Genomic DNA, 18,799 nt, shown 5'->3' with positions numbered 1-18,799 from the left:
ACCTGTCGGCGACCCGGGTGAGAGGAGGCGGGCGGCTGGCCCGCGCGGCCTAGCTGGGCCTTGGCCTTCGGCCGGCCCAGCGGGAGGGGAGGAAGGAAGGAGAATGGGCCGGCGGCCCATTCAAAGAAAAAGAGAAAGGAAAAGAAAGAAAAAGAAAAAGAATTTTCCCAGGGATTTAAATATTGCTTATGCTCAATTTTAATTGGTTAAAAATATTTCTAGGGCTCTGAAAATTCCACTAAAAATCCTGTTAGCGAATTTCGACATGTAGAACTCAAGAAAAATTCCACATGCCAATTCCGATTATTATTTGCATTTATTTATTAAGGTTTACTCTTGCTTTACACAGGTATTTTCTTGAGACCATTTATAACTTCAATTTAGGCTTGGGAAAGAACTTCGGGGTGTGACAGGTACCAAGCATGGTACCTAGTATCAGCCAGCCATGATACCTCGCAGGTACCAGGTATCAGGTTTGATACCTATGGGTATCAACCATGATACCACAGGTACTAAGCATGGTATCTACAAGTACCAGGTATCAGGTTTGATACATATGGTATCAACCTGATACTACAGGATTAAAGCATGGTACCTATAAGTACCTGGTCTGATACCTGGGTAACAGTGGTGATACCACATGTACTAGACATGAAACCTAGGGGTACCAGCTGCGGATGATACATGGCACCACATACCTGCACACACTCCAGCAATGAACATGGTTGCTCACCATCACGTTGCTGCCAATGAAAGCTCCAGATCCAGAAGCTTCAAAGGCCGTACCCCTCCATCACCATCGACGATGCACCTAGAAAAAGGGAGACCAAGAAGCCTATGGTGGTTAGCATCCTTCTCGGCAGCCTCTCTCCTTCCTGGTTGACTCCTTCCATCATAAGAGCTAAATCCAGTGGATACCCATGCCTCAAAAGCATGAGACGAAGGAAGAGGCCACAAGATCATGTAGGCAACGTGCACTTGGAGGCAGATCCAACAGTGAGGAGGAGGGGGAGGGGGAGGGGTTTCATTTTTGAGGGCCTACTTTGCTGCCATCATGCTTGTATGGAGGAGCTCTCTACAGCAGAAAGGAGGAAGGGAAGAAAGGAGGAAGGGAAGGGGAAAAGGAGGGGCGAAATAGGAGGCAGAGGAGGAAGACGAAGGGGAATGGATTAGTCAATCGTTATCCCCCTATTCTGTCTCCACGGAATACTGTAAAGTAGTTTTTCTGTTACAACTACTAATCCAATATTGAAATATATCTAGCAGCTACAGTGTATACACTGAGTATCCCACAACAATGTGTAGGGTGTCATCTAGTTAGCATTATGATCCACTGCTCCTTTGGTCCAGATTGCCTGTGCGCCAGATCCAGCAGATAACTGCACCGAGATCCACATTACGTTGCGATTCAGTCATGCATGCTGCTGACAACGGTGCACACGTACAGCAGGACCAGAAACAGCGTTCTGGTCATCCACATGCATGCAATGCATGGTTTATCACTCTGTTTTTTAAAGTGCAAAATAGCATGGGAGTGTGGATATATTGTTGGTGTGGAAATGTAGAAATTTGAGTTGCACGTCAGTGGCTTCATTCCTTCGTGCATTAGTTTTTTCACATGGTCTTCAATATTATATGTTGGTTATTAAACTTTTCCTTTATATATTAACAACTAATTAAGAAACTCATATCATACGAAAATATTTTTGCAAATACAATTACAGTGATTATATGCATGACATTAAAAATATACTTCCTCTATTCCAAAATATAAGTCTTTATTTAGGATGTTCAATTTTGAATTTTGACCAACTATTAATCCAATAATATTTACTATCTATATTAAAAAATACATGCAACTAAATGGAGGAAGGTTGTAATTTGTTGACAATCAAATGTAGGTGAAGAAGTTTATATATTTTTGATAAATATATTGTTTATTTTTTATGGTCCGAAAGTGCAATTGTGTAAAACAAATTTGTGGCAAAGCTTTTTTTTGACAGTCAACATATACACTAATCTTGCCTAGCGGTGCGGATCTAGTCCGCCCTGCCACCGGCACAACATTTCTTAACATATGCTTCTTGTCGCCCCCGGTCCAGCTATGAACATGGAGAGGGAGGATCTAGTCCACACTCAGCCATACAACCCACTGTTGCCACCTGCTGTTACAAAACTCTCGGTCTTGCCACTAGCACGCCTACCTGCTGTTGCGCTGCATGCCATTGCCATAACTGGTTGCGAAAGCAGGAAAGGAGGATCTCTAGCCCGCACGTACAGCTCGTCCGCCGATGCCTCGTATTGCACCTCCACCACATGACACCGTCAAGGAGCTCACCATTCCCTTGCGAGCGCACGAAAGCAACCAACCCGCCACCGCACTAGCCCATGGCACCACTACAGGACTCGTCAGCACTCCTGGAGTGTGCCACTAAAGCCAGGCCGTCGACGAGCCGACCAAGCGCTGCCGCTAATGCCGATTCCGGCCACCCCCGCCCTTGCTGCATGGGCCCATACTGCCGCCACGGCGCTCCACAAATGGAGAGGAGAAGAGGGACTTTCAACATGAGATGGACTATGCTTCAGGACATGACACTATTAGCTACTCAGGACTTGTGAGAAGCTCCGTAGGAGCCACAGTGTTAGGGACCGGCGTCATCCCCACCACTCCGATCAGATGGGATCCAGCCCAAGCCACTAACCGGTACTCTTTTAGACCTAGGTTTATGGGCTTTGTGCTGTATCTTGAGACCTCGAAGAATATAGGAAAAAGTACACCGAAGGTCCCTCAATTTATCATCGGGATAAAAAAACATTCTCGAACCGTAAAACCAGATATACGGGGTTCCTTAACTAATCAAAACCAGTCACGCGAGGTCCTTTGACGATTTTCAACCCGGTTTTGTCCGACGTGGCTGCTGAGTTAGCGTGGGACCCACGTGGACCCCACATATCAGCTGGCCACGTCATCACCCTTTCCCCTCCTCTCCGGCTCTCCCTTTCTCCTCTCTCTCTCTCTCTCTCACTCTTCTCGTTTGGGTAGGCAGCTGGGTGCCTAGGAGGTAATGCTGCGGTTTGCCGGCGATGGAGGTAGTGCTGCGGCTTGCCGGCGATGGTGATGGCGCCGTCGCCGGTGGGCTCGGCGTCCATGACGGTCTCGAAGGCGCCGACGAGCGCCTTCACCCTGCTGCACTACTGCTTCTCCAGCAACTTGCTCCGCGCCTCCTCGATCATGTCGTTGCTCCACCACGCCATCTCCTGCTGGCGAGGCTGCTCCTCCTCCGACCTCTTCTCCATCGCCGTCTTCACCCTGCTCCCCTTGAACCTCCGCACCAGCTCTTTCGCCGCTGTCGGCGAGTTCTCGGCGTCGTTGTCGTCGTCACTCGTCAGGCTGCTTCTTGATCACCTCCTTCACCACTGCAACGAATTTGTCCGTCGCGGCGGCGGCGGAGTCGGTGGACACTAGAGCAGCGGCGTCGCCTTTCTTAGGCTCGTCGTCCTCCTCCTCCTCTTCGATGATGGTGGTGGCGGTGGTCGTGATCTCCTTCTCCGGCGCCAGCGACTTGGGCTCTTCTTTCTTCATCTCGATGGCGGCCGGCTGCTGGTGGATCACCACCGGTGTGTTCGCCTCGTGTATGTATTAGTGATATGCCCTAGAGGCAATCATAGAGATGATTGTATCACATACTATGTTTACATATTTATGCGACTTTGTTTCTTGAAATAGATAACTCCTTATTGGTTAATGAATATGTGATTCTTTCATGAGACTCTTTATATTGTTTGTTACTATTTCTAAAGGATCCCTAATCAAATATCATATGTGGAACAAATATGTTTATATGATCAGCACATGTATTAATTGATGATCATGTCTCATGGATCATGGTATAGAGATACCAAATTAATAATGTGGACACATATTGGTGAACATGTTGTCGGATACACCCAACATGAGACACCGCAAGAGCCATATGTGTTGTGTCATCAGTGATCTCATTGAGTGCTGGTGTTGAATCCTTAGACCTGAGATTATCATGGTTCTCAACATGTGTAGTAGCTTACTTAGGGACTGCTAAACGCTACTCCGTAATTGGGTAGTTATAAGAGTAGTTTTCGGGTATGCTATGAAACATGTAGTGGGATATGAATAATCAAGATGGGATTTGCCCCTCCTAAGGAGAGATATCTCTGGGCCCCTCAATGTTATAGATTATGGAAGCGCATGGCCATGCCAAAAGTGATTGTGGAGTCAATCACAAGTTATATAATCTATCAATAGGCTCGAGTGAATGATTGAGCTATTAGAGGATGGCACATATCTAGCCTTGAGCTTAATCGATATCGTGAGGCAAAGGGGTTCATACAAGTATACACTAGAGGTTCAGCCGATATTATCTTTATGTATGCCCGGTGGGTCAATACGTCCTGCTAGGGGGCTGCTGTTGACGCGTGGACCGAAAAAGAGTTTTCGGGTTACAGCCGAGTATATATGAACCTACAGGGTCGCACGCTTAATGGGCCGGAATAAGGGGATTGGATGGAGATCCAATATGAGCTTACTTTGGATAGGGATCTGAATAGGAGTCCTACGGGCCTTGGAGGCCCGAGTGATGGATCCTATATATTCGTGAGGAGTGTGACCGGCGGAGGCATTGCATCACGTGAGAAACCCTAGCCGTCACTTTCCTCCCCGAGAAAAACCCTAGCCGTGTGCGGGTGCTAGCACATCTGCGCGTGGCGTTCCTTCCCTGTACGTGTGGATACCGGTAGAGCCGCCGCTGGTTTGCGGTGCTGATCGGCGTGGGAGTACGGCGAGGAGAACGCACGAGGAGGAGAAGGTCGAGCCGGTGCGATCGACTACTTCCTCTACATCGACGCGCACTACTTCGCGAGATTTCTTTCGACTTCTCAGCGTCTTCTTCCGCTGCGCAGCACGTCGAGTGGTAACGATTTATGATCTAATACTTGCATGGTTCCTGGTTTACGCGATAGAAAATTTTGATTTATGCTATCGTAGCCTACGCGTATCCCAACAGAGGTATCAGAGCCGCCTTGTATAGTTTATGATCTAGATCATTGCGTATAATTGATATGCGGATGTAGTAGATGAGATCTATTATGTTGTATATGAGTTCTTAGGTGATCGGAACATGAGATGAACCGATAGACGCATGGGTTGATGAGATCAATCGGTATGCGTGTTGGTGACTTCACTGGAATGTCTAGTACTCACCAAGGTCGAGCGCGATTGTGTTCATCGCATAGTCCGATGTCCACTGGAACCGCACGCCAATGAGAAAAACGAGCCAATGAGATTAACTTGCGGTCTATTCTTGAGAAAGAGAAGTTGACTGGAACAAACTTCATGAACTGGTATCGCAACCTGAGAATTGTTCTCAGGCAAGAGCACAAAGAGTTTGTGCTTACAGAGCCTTTTCCAGCTAACTTGCCCAACAATGCTCCTGCTGCTCAACGTAGGGAGCATGAAAAGCGATGCAATGATTATCTTGATATAAGCTGTCTCATGCTTGCTACTATGTCCCCTGAGCTTCAAAGGCAATATGAGGCATTGGATGCTCATACAATAATCACGGGACTACGTAACATGTTTGAGGACCAAGCAAGAGATGAGAGGTTTAATACCTCAAAGTCCTTGTTTGTGTGCAGGCTTGCAGAAGGTAATCCAGTGAGCCCACATGTGATCAAAATGATTGGTTACACCGAGAGACTGGATAAGCTTGGCTTTCCCCTTAGCCGAGAGTTGGCTACTGATTTGATTCTCCAGTCGCTCCCTCCCAGCTTTGAGCCGTTCATAATGAATTTCAACATGAACAACCTGAATAGGACCTTGGTAGAATTGCATGGGATGCTAAAGACTGCCGAGGAAAGCATTAAGAAAAACTCCAACCATGTGATGGTTATGCATAAGCGCAAGCCCAACAACAAGAAGAGTGGTCAAAAGAGAAAGCTAAACTCTGATGAGATCACGAGTACTAGCAACTCTAAGACCAAGGTTCAAAAGACAGGGCCCACTAAGGATGAAGAGTGCTTCTTTTGCAAGGAGACAGGTCATTGGAAGAGAAACTGTAACAAATACCTAGAGCAGCTCAAGCAGAAGCAGCAGGATGGAAAGAGTTCCACCTCAGGTATTAATGTTATAGAAATTAATCTTGCTACTTCCTCTACTGATTCTTGGGTATTTGATACCGGGTCAGTTGCTCACATATGCAAATCGTTGCAGGGGCTGAAAAGAAGTAAGAGCTTAGCAAGAGGCGAAGTGGACATTCGCGTGGGCAATGGAGCAAGAGTTGCTGTTGTTGCGGTCGGCACTATGCCATTATCTTTACCGTCAGGATTAGTTTTGGAGTTAAATAATTGTTATTGCATTCTAGCTTTGTGTAAGAACGTTATCTCTGCTTCATGTTTGCAAGCAGAGGGTTATGGTTTTAGATCTGTGGACAATGGTTGTTCAGTCTATTATAATGACATTTTCTATTTCCATGTACCCATGATGAATGGCTTATACATTGTGAATCTTGATGGATGTTCAGTCTATAACATTAATGCAAAAAGGCAACATCCTAATGATTTGAATCCCACTTTTATTTGGCATTGTCGCTTGGGTCATATAAATGAGAAACGCATGGAGAAGCTTCATAGAGATGGACTTCTACACTCGTTTGATTTTGAATCATTTGAGACATGCGAATCTTGTTTACTTGGCAAAATGACAAAGGCACCTTTCACGGGTCAAAGTGAAAGGGCAAGTGAACTATTGGAACTAGTACATACTGATGTATGTGGACCAATGAGCTCAACTGCCAGAGGTGGTTTTGGGTACTTTATTACCTTTACCGATGACTTTAGTAGATATGGTTATATCTACTTAATGAGGCATAAGTCTGAGTCCTTTGAAAAGTTCAAGGAATTTCAGAATGAGGTACAAAATCATTTGGGCAAGACAATTAAGTATCTACGATCTGATCGTGGTGGAGAGTACTTGAGCCTTGAATTTGGCAATCATCTAAAGGAGTGTGGAATTGTTCCACAACTCACTCCGCCAGGAACGCCTCAGTGGAATGGGGTGTCTGAACGGAGGAATCGTACATTGTTGGACATGGTGCGATCAATGATGAGCCAAACTGATCTACCGCTATGCTTTTAAGGTTACGCTCTAGAGACAGCTGCGTTCACACTAAACAGGGTTCCATCAAAATCAGTGGATAAGACATCATATGAGATATGGACAGGGAAGCGTCCCAGTTTGTCATTCCTAAAGATTTGGGGCTGTGAGGTCTATGTAAAACGTTTGCAATCAGACAAACTCACACCTAAATTAGATAAATGCTTCTTTGTGGGGTATCCTAAGGAAACGAAAGGATATTATTTTTATAATCGGGAAGAGGGCAAAGTGTTTGTCACCCGACACAGTGTTTTCTTAGAAAAAGAGTTTATTTCAAGAAAGGATAGTGGGAGCATGGTGCGACTTGAAGAAATTCAGGAAACACCAGAAAACGCTTCAACGTCCACACAACCACAAGCTGAGCAAGATGTTGTTCAACAGGTTGAACAAGTTGTTGTTGAACCAGTTGTGGAAGCACCGGTTTCACGAAGGTCCGAAAGGATAGGGTGTACACCTGCGAGGTATGCGTTGTTAACTACAGGACAACGTAATATATTGTTGTTAGACAACGATGAACCTACTACCTATGAGGAAGCAATGGTGGGACCAGACTCTGGGAAATGGCTTGGAGCCATGAAATCCAAAATAGAATCCATGCATGTCAATCAAGTTTGGAACTTGGTTGATCCACCTGATGGTGTAAAAGCCATTGAGTGCAAATGGGTCTTTAAGAAAAAGACAGATGTAGATGGAAATGTTCACATCTACAAGGCACAATTGGTGGCGAAAGTTTTCAGACAAATTCAAGGTGTTGATTATGATGAAACTTTCTCGCCAGTCGCCATGCTAAATTCTATTCGGGTTGTTTTAGCGATTGCTGCCTATTTCGATTATGAGATATGGCAAATGGATGTCAAAACAGCTTTCCTCAATGGAAATCTCGATGAGGATGTGTACATGACACAACCCAAGGGTTTTGTTGATCCACAATCAGCTAAAAAGATATGCAAATTGCAGAAATCCATTTATGGGTTGAAGCAAGAATCTCGGAGTTGGAATATTCGTTTTGACGAAGTAGTCAAGACGTTGGGCTTTGTCAAAAACGAAGAAGAGCCTTGTGTATACAAGAAGATTAGTGGGAGTGCACTGGTGTTTCTAATCCTGTATGTAGATGACATATTATTGATTGGGAACGATATTCCTATGCTTGAATCCGTTAAGACATCGTTGAAAAATAGTTTTTCAATGAAGGACTTAGGGGAAGCAACATATATTCTGGGCATAAGGATCTATAGAAATAGATCAAATAGGCTAATTGGATTAAGCCAGAGTACATACATTGACAAGGTGTTGAAGAGGTTCAACATGCAAGATTCTAAGAAAGGTTTCTTACCGATGTCACATGGCATTAATCTTGGCAAGAATCAGTGTCCTCGAACGACTGATGAACGAAACAAGATGAGTGTGATTCCATATGCCTCGGCAATCGGATCCATTATGTATGCTATGCTATGTACACGTCCAGATGTTTCATATGCACTTAGTGCAACAAGCCGATACCAATCAGATCCAGGTGAGAGTCACTGGATAGCTGTAAAGAATATCCTGAAGTACTTGAGAAGAACTAAGGATATGTTCCTAGTCTATGGAGGACAGGAAGAGCTCGTTGTAAATGGTTACACTGACGCAAGCTTCCAAACCGACAAAGATGATTTTAGATCGCAGTCTGGATTTGTGTTCTACCTGAATGGAGGCGCTGTGAGTTGGAAGAGTTCCAAGCCAGATACAGTGGCTGATTCTACAATAGAAGCCGAATACATTGCCACTTCTGAAGCAGCAAAGGAGGCTGTTTGGATAAAGAAATTCGTTTCTCAACTAGGTGTGATGACTAGTGCTTCTAGCCCTATGGACCTCTCTTGCGATAATAGTGGTGCCATTGCGCAAGCCAAGGAGCCAAGATCGCATCAAAAGTCCAAACACATTTTACGGCGGTATCACCTCATTCGCGAGATAGTGGGTAGAGGAGATGTGAAGATATGCAAAATACATACGGATTTGAATGTTGCATATCCGTTGACAAAGCCACTCCCTCAGCCTAAGCAAGAGGCACACACTAGGGCAATGGGTATAAGATACGTTCATGATTGACTCTAGTGCAAGTGGGAGACTGTTAGTACTATGCCCTAGAGGCAATCATAGAGATGATTGTATCACATACTATGTTTACATATTTATCCGACTTTGTCCCTTGAAATAAATAACTCCTTACTGGTTAATGAATATGTGATTCTTTCATGAGACTCTTTATGTTGTTTGTTACTATTTCTAAAGGATCCCTAATCAAATATCAAATGTGGAACAAATATGTTTATTTGATCAGCACATGTATTAATTGATGATCATGTCTCATGGATCATGGTATAGAGATACCAAATTAATAATGTGGACACATATTGTTCGATAGACCCAACATGAGACACCGCAAGAGCCATATGTGTTGTGTCATCAGTGATCTCATTGAGTGTTGGTGTTGAATCCTTAGACCTGAGATTATCATGGTTCTCAATATGTGTAGTAGCTTACTTAGGGACTGCTAAACGCTACTCCGTAATTGGGTAGTTATAAAAGTAGTTTTCGGGTATGCTATGAAATATGTAGTGGGATATGAATAACCAAGATGGTATTTGCCCCTCCTAAGGAGAGATATCTCTGGGCCCCTCGATGTTGTAGATTATGGAAGCGCATGGCCATGCCAAAGGTGATTGAGGAGTTAATCACAAGTTACATAATCTATCAACAGGTTCGAGTGAATGATTGAGCTATTAGAGAATGGCACATATCTAGCCTTGAGTTTCATCGATATCGTGAGGGAAAGGGGTTCATACAAGTATACACTAGAGATTCAGCCGATATGATCTTTATGTATGCCCGGTGGGTCAATACATTCTGCTAGGGGCTGCTGTTGACGCGTGGACCGAAAAAGAGTTTTCGGGTTACAGCCGAGTATATATGAACCTACAGGGTCGCACGCTTAATGGGCCGGAATAAGGGGATTGGATGGAGATCCAATATGAGCTTACTTCGGATAGGGATTCGAATAGGAGTCCTACGGGCCTTGGAGGCCCGAGTGATGGATCCTATATATTCGTGAGGAGTGTGACCGGCGGAGGCATTGCATCACGTGAGAAACCCTAGCCGTCACTTTCCTCCCCGAGCAAAACCCTAGCCGTGTGCGGGTGCTAGCACATCTGCGCGTGGCGTTCCTTCCCTGTACGTGTGGATACCGGTAGAGGCGCCGCTGGTTTGCGGTGCTGATCGGCGTGGGAGCACGGCGAGGAGAACGCACGAGGAGGAGAAGGTCGAGCCGGTGCGATCGACTACTTTCTCTACATCGACGCGTGCTACTTCGCGAGAGTTCTTTCGACTTCTCAGCGTCTTCTTCCGCTGCGCAGCGCGTCGAGTGGTAACAATTTATGATCTAATACTTGCATGGTTCCTGGTTTACGCGATAGAAAATTTTGATTTATGCTATCGTAGCCTACGCGTATCCCAACAGTATGATCTTCTCCGGGACGACCTCTAGCAGATTTGCCTTGAGCCGCCGCCGCCGCCGCCATGGACGTCGTCGTCGGTGGTAGTGATCCCATCCAAGGGACGCATGCTCACCGACTCGGAGACCTTGCCGTTAACCGAGGCTGACTGGCCGAGTTGTCGCCGCCGACGTCGTCCTTGCTCTTCCTCCGGCGAGATGACTTGTTGCTGCCGCTGCGGCGGAACGCGCGCTGCATGAGCTTCCTCGGCGACAGCATCAACGAGTAGTACGACAGCGAGGGCGACGGCTGCTTGGCTGCCGCCTTGTCCTTGTGGGTGGTGGCCAGCGGCAGCGAGTCGTCGTCAGTCCTGACCGTCGTGCAGCTGATGCCTCAAAACGGGCATGAACCAATACAGAGAATATATACGGCTGGTTAAGGATGTTGAGCTAATTTCCTAATACAAAGGGATATTGACGCTGATATGTGGCGCCCACATAAGTCCCATACTGATTCAGCCGCCACGTAAATCAAAACCGGGGTCAAAACCATCAAAGAATGTTGGATGATCGGTTTTGTATAGTTAAGGGACCCTGTGTATATCTGGTTTTACGGTTCGAGGATGTTTTTTTATCCTGTAACAAGTCGAGGAACCTTCGGTGTACTTTTTCCAAGAATTATGGTCTTTTGGTACTGATGGGTTTCATCGTAGGCTATCAGATCTAATACAACCTGGCCCAATGGGCCACATGAGATCGGGGCCTGACCCGATGAACCCGCTGTGCAGAATTTGTTAAATCTGAATACAAACATCCATCCATCCAGGTATGCATTAGGCATTAAAATAGATGAAATGATTAATGTCTACAAGTATATCATTTTTATCTATTCACATCCAACCTCTCCTTTAGAAAATGTGAGAGCTTCACACACAAATGGGAGATCAACCGTATGAGGGTAATTCACTCTATTTCATAATTTCCCTCACAAACCGACTGGTTCTTGCATGCGTGGATCTACCTGAACTCTTTTATTGCACCTAGTCTAATAATGGACTTTGTATTATATCGTGATGGGCTATCATTAGCGGATCTTATACTATTTGGCCCCATGGGTCACGGAGTTTGGCCCCGGATACCCCAAATTAATCCCATAAAATAAAATAGGTTATAATAATCTCAAACTAGCAAGTGGATGAAATAATCAAAATTCCTTTGTTAATGAAAGAAAAAAAGAGAACTGTTTCATTCCTATTAACATACCCGGATGGAACATATATACTGAATTGTTATATGGCATTCGATAGAAATTTGTGGATGAAATCTTACTGATTTTATATCGTTGGATCCATGCCAAGATTCATACATCGCTTCTTCTCCTCCAACTCTGGCGGGGCTCCCCTTCTTCTCCGGCGCCGGCGACACCCCCAACATCAGCAGGGAGCATACGGTTGGGATTAGGGTAGGAGGGGTTAGGGGAGGAGGAAGAGGGGGCTTGGCCGTGGGCGGTGGAGGACTGACAGTGGGTGGTGGACCCGGGCAAGTGGCGAGGCGTTGGCAGCGGTGTCGAAGACACGAGGTTGCAAGCACGTGGAGGGCCAGCCTTGGCGGCGGGGGAAAATACCGAGACTAGTTAGAAGACGGCGGCCGGGTGGTGGCAGATCTGGAGGCTGGGAGCCGTCGGAGATAGGGAGGACGGCGGGGCGAGGATGCTCACCTTGGGGAAGAGCAGGGAGGAGGTGGAGAAGGCCGGTGCCGTTGACACCTTCCAACCAGCCGATGAGGCTGGGCAGCGGCGCGGCGAGGCGACAGGGTGGCGGCCCGGCGACTGCGTGTAGGATGCGGAGGCGGAGGAGCGCTCGCACACGCTCGTGCAAACAGTGGTGGCGACGGCGAGCAAACTGAGAAGAGTAGGCGGATCCAGCACGGAGGCGGCGGTGTCTCGAGCCCCCACTACAGACGTGAAGATTATGAGAGCTCCCACGAAGACTCCACTAAAATTTTTTAGCATATATAGATTGAAGGGGAGACTATAGCTCTATCTAGTTTGCTCAGACCCTACTGCTATTTCTTTCTGGATCTGCCAATATATATACATATATATATATATATATATATATATATATATATATATATATATATATATATATATATATATATATATATATATATATATATATATATATATATATGAAGGTTAAAATATAATTTATTTGAATATCCTGATCGAACAGAGTTGTATATGAGGGTAAGTGCTAAAAGGTCAAATTTCAGGGAAATATAACTATTTGATGTGAAATGTTTCTAGATGAGGTTCCAAATCCTTGGGCTGAGCTTAATACAAGTGGTGTGTAAGACATTTTCATGTGCCAATTACCAAATGCGATTAATTCATAAGAATAATTGTCGCAGAAAAATGTTCACTAAAATTTTAATGCTAGAAATAATTTCTAGGACGACTTGATAAAGTCAACCAAGTCCTGTAGGGCTAAATCAGAAGAACCACCTTTCATAGTGCATTTTGACACGACATCACCCATCTCTCTCATCCTATCTCTGACTACTCCACCCTCTATCCCATCCATCAACCTCTCAATCGCTGCTTGTATTCCCCCTCTGGTCAGCTTATCCTCGACCTCAACCCTAACACCCACCTTCCACACATCACATACATACCTCGCCGTCCCTAACTGGTCACCGCCACATGGCTTGCATATCATCGGCACGGTCCTGGATATGCTCTCCAGCGTCGAGTTCCACCCACTGTGTGTCAAAAACGCGCCTATAGCGGGGTGGCTCAGGACCTCCTCTTGTGGGGCCCACCTGATGATCCTCCCTCTGCCACGTGTCTCCTCGAGCAGCTCGCTGGGGAGCTCGACGGAGTCACGCCCACGGACCAGCCTTGGCCGGACCACCCACAGGAACGGCCGGTTGCTGGCAGCGAGGCCCCAAGCCACCTCCAAGAGCTCGTCGGCGTCAATGGAGGCGAGGGTGCCGAAGCTGACGAACAGCACGGAGCCTGGGAGCTGCGTGTTCAGCCATTCCAGGCAGCTGCGGTCCTCGGGGAGCAGGCTGCTCTTCTGCGTCGCTGCCGTTGCTGGTGGCGAGAGCATGTGGAGGGGGCCAACGGGGAACACTCGGATGGCGGTGTCGCGCCGGATCTGCTCGACGTCGGTGCGCTCGATGGCGTTGAAGGTGTTGAGGATTAGACCAGAGGATTGGCGGACACCGGCGACGATGTGGGCGAGCAGGCTGGCGTAGGCGACGTGCCGAGACGTGTCCATCATGACTTGGAGGTCTCGCACCAACAACGGCGGATGCTCGTCGACTGGCATGTCCATATTTGACTCTGAACAACATATACGATTGCATTATGTAGTCAGCATTGAGCGGGAAGTGGTTTCATTGAAGAGGATATTCTCTTGTTTCTTGTACGTCATTTAGATAATTATAAAAAATAAAATAAATTAATAAAATAAAATAATATCAGCTAGATCACTATGTAAACATGCAGGTACACAAATAACAAATATAAATGTAAATATATGATAACCAGCTATAGTTTAATTTGTTCCTTTTTTTTACATAGTGAAATTTCTGTGGAAAGGTGAGAAATTTCTATAGAATGCCTCACTTCATGCAAGTTTTGAAAGAAATTTAACATGGACTAAAACCTTATGAAAATTTTTCTTTGAGTATTTATCTTTTCTTAAATTCTTATATTTTTTCTGCAGTTTAATCAAATGGTCATTTTATATTTTTTCTTATGTTTTGCAATCATTTATTTTATATTTATATTCATATCAGAATCTTATGTTTTGCTTATTCCTCTACTTTTTTTATTTCTATGATTCAAGAGGCCCTGATTATTCTAATTAGTCTGCTGAAACTAGTTCTCTGACGAACACATTTTCACCGGGCCATTTCAAAATAATGGAAAAATAATTCTAATTAGAAGCTCTGAATAACCAATTTATATTGAGGAAAACCATATATAGGCGTAGGAATCAGTTTTCATGTCTTCTTTGTAAATCAGCTGTTTCCTAATTGTAAATTAATTAGTGGGTTGTTTTTGTCATGTATTCCATCATATTATGGACCACGGAAAAAAGAGAAAGAAGAAACCAAGTTTGTATCCTTCACTGCTAAGTTACCTTATCATGTATTGACCAATGACCATCTGCACTCTATCAACCCTGAATTTTTATATTCACCGTAGGTATGGAATTAATGGACGCTTGTGATTGACGAACTGCAAACTTTGGCCCTGTTTATTCCACGGGTGAAAAGTTTTACCGTGTCACATCGGATATATGAACACATATTTGAAGTATTAAACGTAGTCTAATAACAAAACAAATTATAGATTCTGCCTATAAACTGCGAGATAAATTTATTAAGCCTAATTAAATTCGTCATTAGCAAATGTTTACTGTAGCACCACATTATCATATCATGACGCAATTAGGTAAAAGATTCTTCTCGCAATTTATTACGCAATTTGTGTAATTAGTTTTTTTTTTTTTGTCTATATTTAATACTCCATGTGTATGTTCAAACATTCGATGTGACAGTGTAAAAACTTTTTGCGTGGGAACGGGCCTTTGTTGTTATGCCCAAAGGAAGGGGATGTGAACCCCAGACAAAAAAGCACTACATTTAAAATAGTTCGTTCATAACTTTATATTGATAGTGCGGCATGATGCAAAATAGCGTATTACTCCTATCTATCAGTGCATCTTTACATAATATATTGTCGGTGCATGAAAATAAATAAAATGTAATGCTTTTAAAAATAAAAGTAATGCTTTTAATGTATTTCCTCCGTCCCATAATATAAGGGATTTTGAGTTTTCACTTGCACTGTTTGACCACTCGTCTTATTCAAAAAATTTCGAAATTATAATTTATTTTTTTTGACTTACTTTATTATCCAAAGTAATTTAAGCATAACTTTTTATTTTTTATATTTGCATAAATTTTTTTGAATAAGACGAGTGATCAAACACTACAAGCAAAAAACTCAAAATCCCTTATATTATGGGACGGAGGGAGTAAACAACAAGAGACATAATTATTACTCCTTCCATTTCATATTGTAAACAACTTATTGAAGTTTGAACAAATTTATAGAGCAATATAGTAGTATTTTCAACCCAAAATAAACATATTATATGACACCATATTTAATGTTAGATTTAATTAAACAAATTTCATATTTTAGATGTGGTTAATTTTTTAAAAAATTTAGTCAAACTTTGAAAGAAAGTCAAACGAAAACAGATGGCGTATCTGAGGAGAAATGGAGTAAGCAGCTGAAATGAGAGATTAGATGCAGTGTTAATTACCTTGGACAGGTAAATATCCCTTTTCACACAGGCGCGGGTACGCCAGGTACACCCTGAACCTCGCCGCGCTGCTGGTCATCAGCGCCAGCGCCGGCACGCCCAGCTCCCTCGCCGCGGCGAGCGGCGCGAACCAGTCGACGTCGGCGACCACGCACGCGACGCCGCCACCGTCCTCCTCCTCCTCCTGCCGGAGCGCGCCAGCGAGGAGGTCACGGAACGGCGCCGCACAGTTCCTGTTCAGCGCGAACACGAACGACGGGATGTCGTCGGACGCGGCCAGCTCCGGCGGGAGGCCGTCCGGCACGGTCACCAGCTCGCACCCGGCGGGGAGGCTCCGGCGGTCGGGCGCGCGCGTCTCCGTGTGGACGACGGTGACGGCGAGGCCGCGGTCGTGCAGCGCGGCGGCGAGGCGGAGCATGGGGTTGATGTGGCCGTGGTATGGCAGCGGGAGCAGCAGCACGCGGCGGCGGCGGGGGCGGCGGCCTTCGTGGCCATTCCGGTCGCTTCCAGGCGCCATGGCATCGAGATGTGTGTGACTGAGACGCATGAGTCCATTTATGACACAAATGCGTGCGTACTTTCATAGGGTTTTTTTTCTTTTCTTTTCCTTTTTCTTGTGGAAAGCGTATTTAATTTGATAGTTTGTGGTTGATTGGTTGCACAAGCCGTCAAGCGTGGGTGATGAGTCGGCATGGCAGCATTTTGGCAGTGTCCAGCATTCCTGTTCACGGGGCCACCACATCCACATGGCCATTCTGTAAAAAAAAAAGAGGAAAGATTCTTTTTTCTTACAATTTTCGAGATTTTATTTGAACGAGAGGACATAAGAAAGCGGCCATGTCATACGCATGAGGGTGACAATTGGAACGATTTTGGAATATAGTGCAAATTTTTAATGCTAAGATCCACACAATCTTGATAAGAATGTGAGATTTAGAGCACTAACAGGGCAAACTACACTAAGTTTCCTTATAAAAAAAAGAACTACAAGTAGGAGAAATCACTAACAAGACACACCTTCCATAGTGTAGGTACCCCGCCATCTCCTCCCCTCCCATCGCCGTCCTCGGGTGGTGCGGTGGAGGGACAGGGAGCGAGCGAGAGAGAGAGCTGAGAGGAAGAGAGAGACGGACAGGGGAAGGGAGGGCGCCGCCGCCACCTCTGAGCCGTCGGTCCGCCACCATCTTATCCCCTCCCACCGCCGTCGCCGGGTGGTGCGGTGGAGGGAGAGGGAGCGAGAGAGAGAACTTAGAGAGGGGGAGAGAGAGACAGCAGAGAGCAAGGTGAGAGAGAGTGAGCGAGAGAGACACACACAGAGAGAGAGGCGAGAAAGAGACGTGCGGTGGAGGGAGAGTAATCCGTGGTAGGTAAGGACGAGAAAGATGTAGGAGAGAGATATTTAGCCTCGGTTGGTATCACCAACCGGGATTAAAGATATGATATTTAGTCCTGGTTGGTGATACCAACCAGAACTAATGTTCGTTGGGGGCCTAACATGGCCTGACAGCTATTGAAAAGGGACTAAAAATGATTCCAACCCAAACTAAAGATCAAAAAGTACCGCTGGGCATTTGAACCCGATTCCTATTCGATCTGGGACTGATGTAATTTTCGTCATCCATGTAAAGATTAGTTCTCCAGTAGTGACACCTCCAATACCATCTAGAATTGGTCGGGATATTGTACACTAGCCAAGCATGGCATGGGAAGAAGAAAGTGAGAGATGGAGGGTTCAAATGATCCAACGTGCAACAAAAGATATTATACCTAGCCCAAACTGAAAATTTTCTTGTGATGGTCCAAGGTGAAACCTTCGTAGCATAGGTATATCAATGTACTATTTACTCTTATATTTATAGTAGGCACTGAAATATGTCTTTGTAATCCAGGTATATCATTTCCTATGACAAGCGTAGCTAGCCTTAATGAATATATACATGGCTCATTTTTATAAGTTTTTATAGCTATAGTTTCTCTCAAAATCTTTAGCTTCCTTAAATAGTCTAGATTTTTAACTAGATTCTACCGGTTAGTAGTTAGAAAATCCATCAAATAAAATAAAAGTCAAAAGCTAGAAAACTTAGTACTCCCTCCAGTTTTTTTGTTTGACGTTGCCGACCGGTTCGATTAAATTAAGGAAGCTGTGAATTGACTTGTTTGCCCTTCACCCTTATCCCTTTGCAATGATACGTTTCATCCATGCAGGGGGGAAGAGGGGAAATTTGCATACGGGAGGAGGGCTTCTGATATGCGAGCGTCAAACAAATAAACGCCTTTTGAGTATGAACTGGAACGTCAAACGAAAAAAAATGGGAGGGAGTATTTTCATATTCGGACCAGCTAACTACTCGTCAGCTATCTCTCAAAATATCAAGCTACCTAAACAGAGCTATAGCACTCTATTCACTTATAAGATTGTTTTTGAAAAGGCTTATGACAAAGTTAAATGGCCTCTTGTACAACAAACATTAAGAATGAAAGGCTTCTCTCCTAAATGATGTGAGTAGATAGCGTCTTTTATTCAAGGTGGCCATGTTGGTATAAAAGTTAATGATCAAATTGGTAATGATCAAAAGGCAAACTTACAAAGGTCTTTCGGAAAGAGATTTTCGAAGTTTCCAGAAATCTTCAGCAAAGTCAAAAACGCTTCTGTGTTTTTTCGGACTTGTCCGAAAGCTATTTTCGGACTTTTCCGAGAACATCTAGGACGGTGTTTTTGGTTCTAGAAATTTTCGGACTTGTCCGAAAAGTTTTCGGAATGTCCGAAAAGTCTCTCGTTAACTTTGTTGTTTGTGC

General features: G+C 44.8%; 1 protein-coding gene and 1 pseudogene across 1 annotated transcript; both read right to left on the bottom strand.

Annotated features, from left to right (window-relative positions):
* Positions 1-773: 773 nt before the first annotated feature.
* LOC127755695 (uncharacterized) lies at positions 774-12,089 on the bottom strand (annotated as a pseudogene).
* An 843-nt stretch (positions 12,090-12,932) lies between these two features.
* On the bottom strand, positions 12,933-16,598 carry LOC127753880 (DIMBOA UDP-glucosyltransferase BX8-like). Its single transcript, XM_052279330.1, has 2 exons — positions 16,004-16,598; positions 12,933-14,004 (listed from the first exon to the last, which is right to left on the bottom strand). The coding sequence occupies exons 1-2, from the start codon at positions 16,548-16,550 to the stop codon at positions 13,106-13,108; spliced, it is 1,446 nt and encodes a 481-aa protein (XP_052135290.1). The 5' UTR covers positions 16,551-16,598; the 3' UTR covers positions 12,933-13,105.
* Positions 16,599-18,799: the final 2,201 nt, after the last annotated feature.

The sequence above is a fragment of the Oryza glaberrima genome, chromosome 11 (genome assembly GCF_000147395.1).
Source record: "Oryza glaberrima chromosome 11, OglaRS2, whole genome shotgun sequence".
Taxonomy (NCBI): Eukaryota; Viridiplantae; Streptophyta; class Magnoliopsida; order Poales; family Poaceae; genus Oryza; species Oryza glaberrima.
Note: the sequence above shows the minus strand (reverse complement) of the source record. Positions and strands in the feature narration are given on the sequence as shown.

Bases quoted from the DNA above. Each gene is read 5' to 3' on its own strand.
- LOC127753880 (XM_052279330.1), bottom strand. From the start codon at position 16,550: ATGCGTCTCAGTCACACACATCTCGATGCCATGGCGCCTGGAAGCGAC. The intron at 14,005-16,003 runs GTAATTAACACT...TATGTTGTTCAG, and splicing joins GGGATATTTACCTGTCCAAG to AGTCAAATATGGACATGCCA.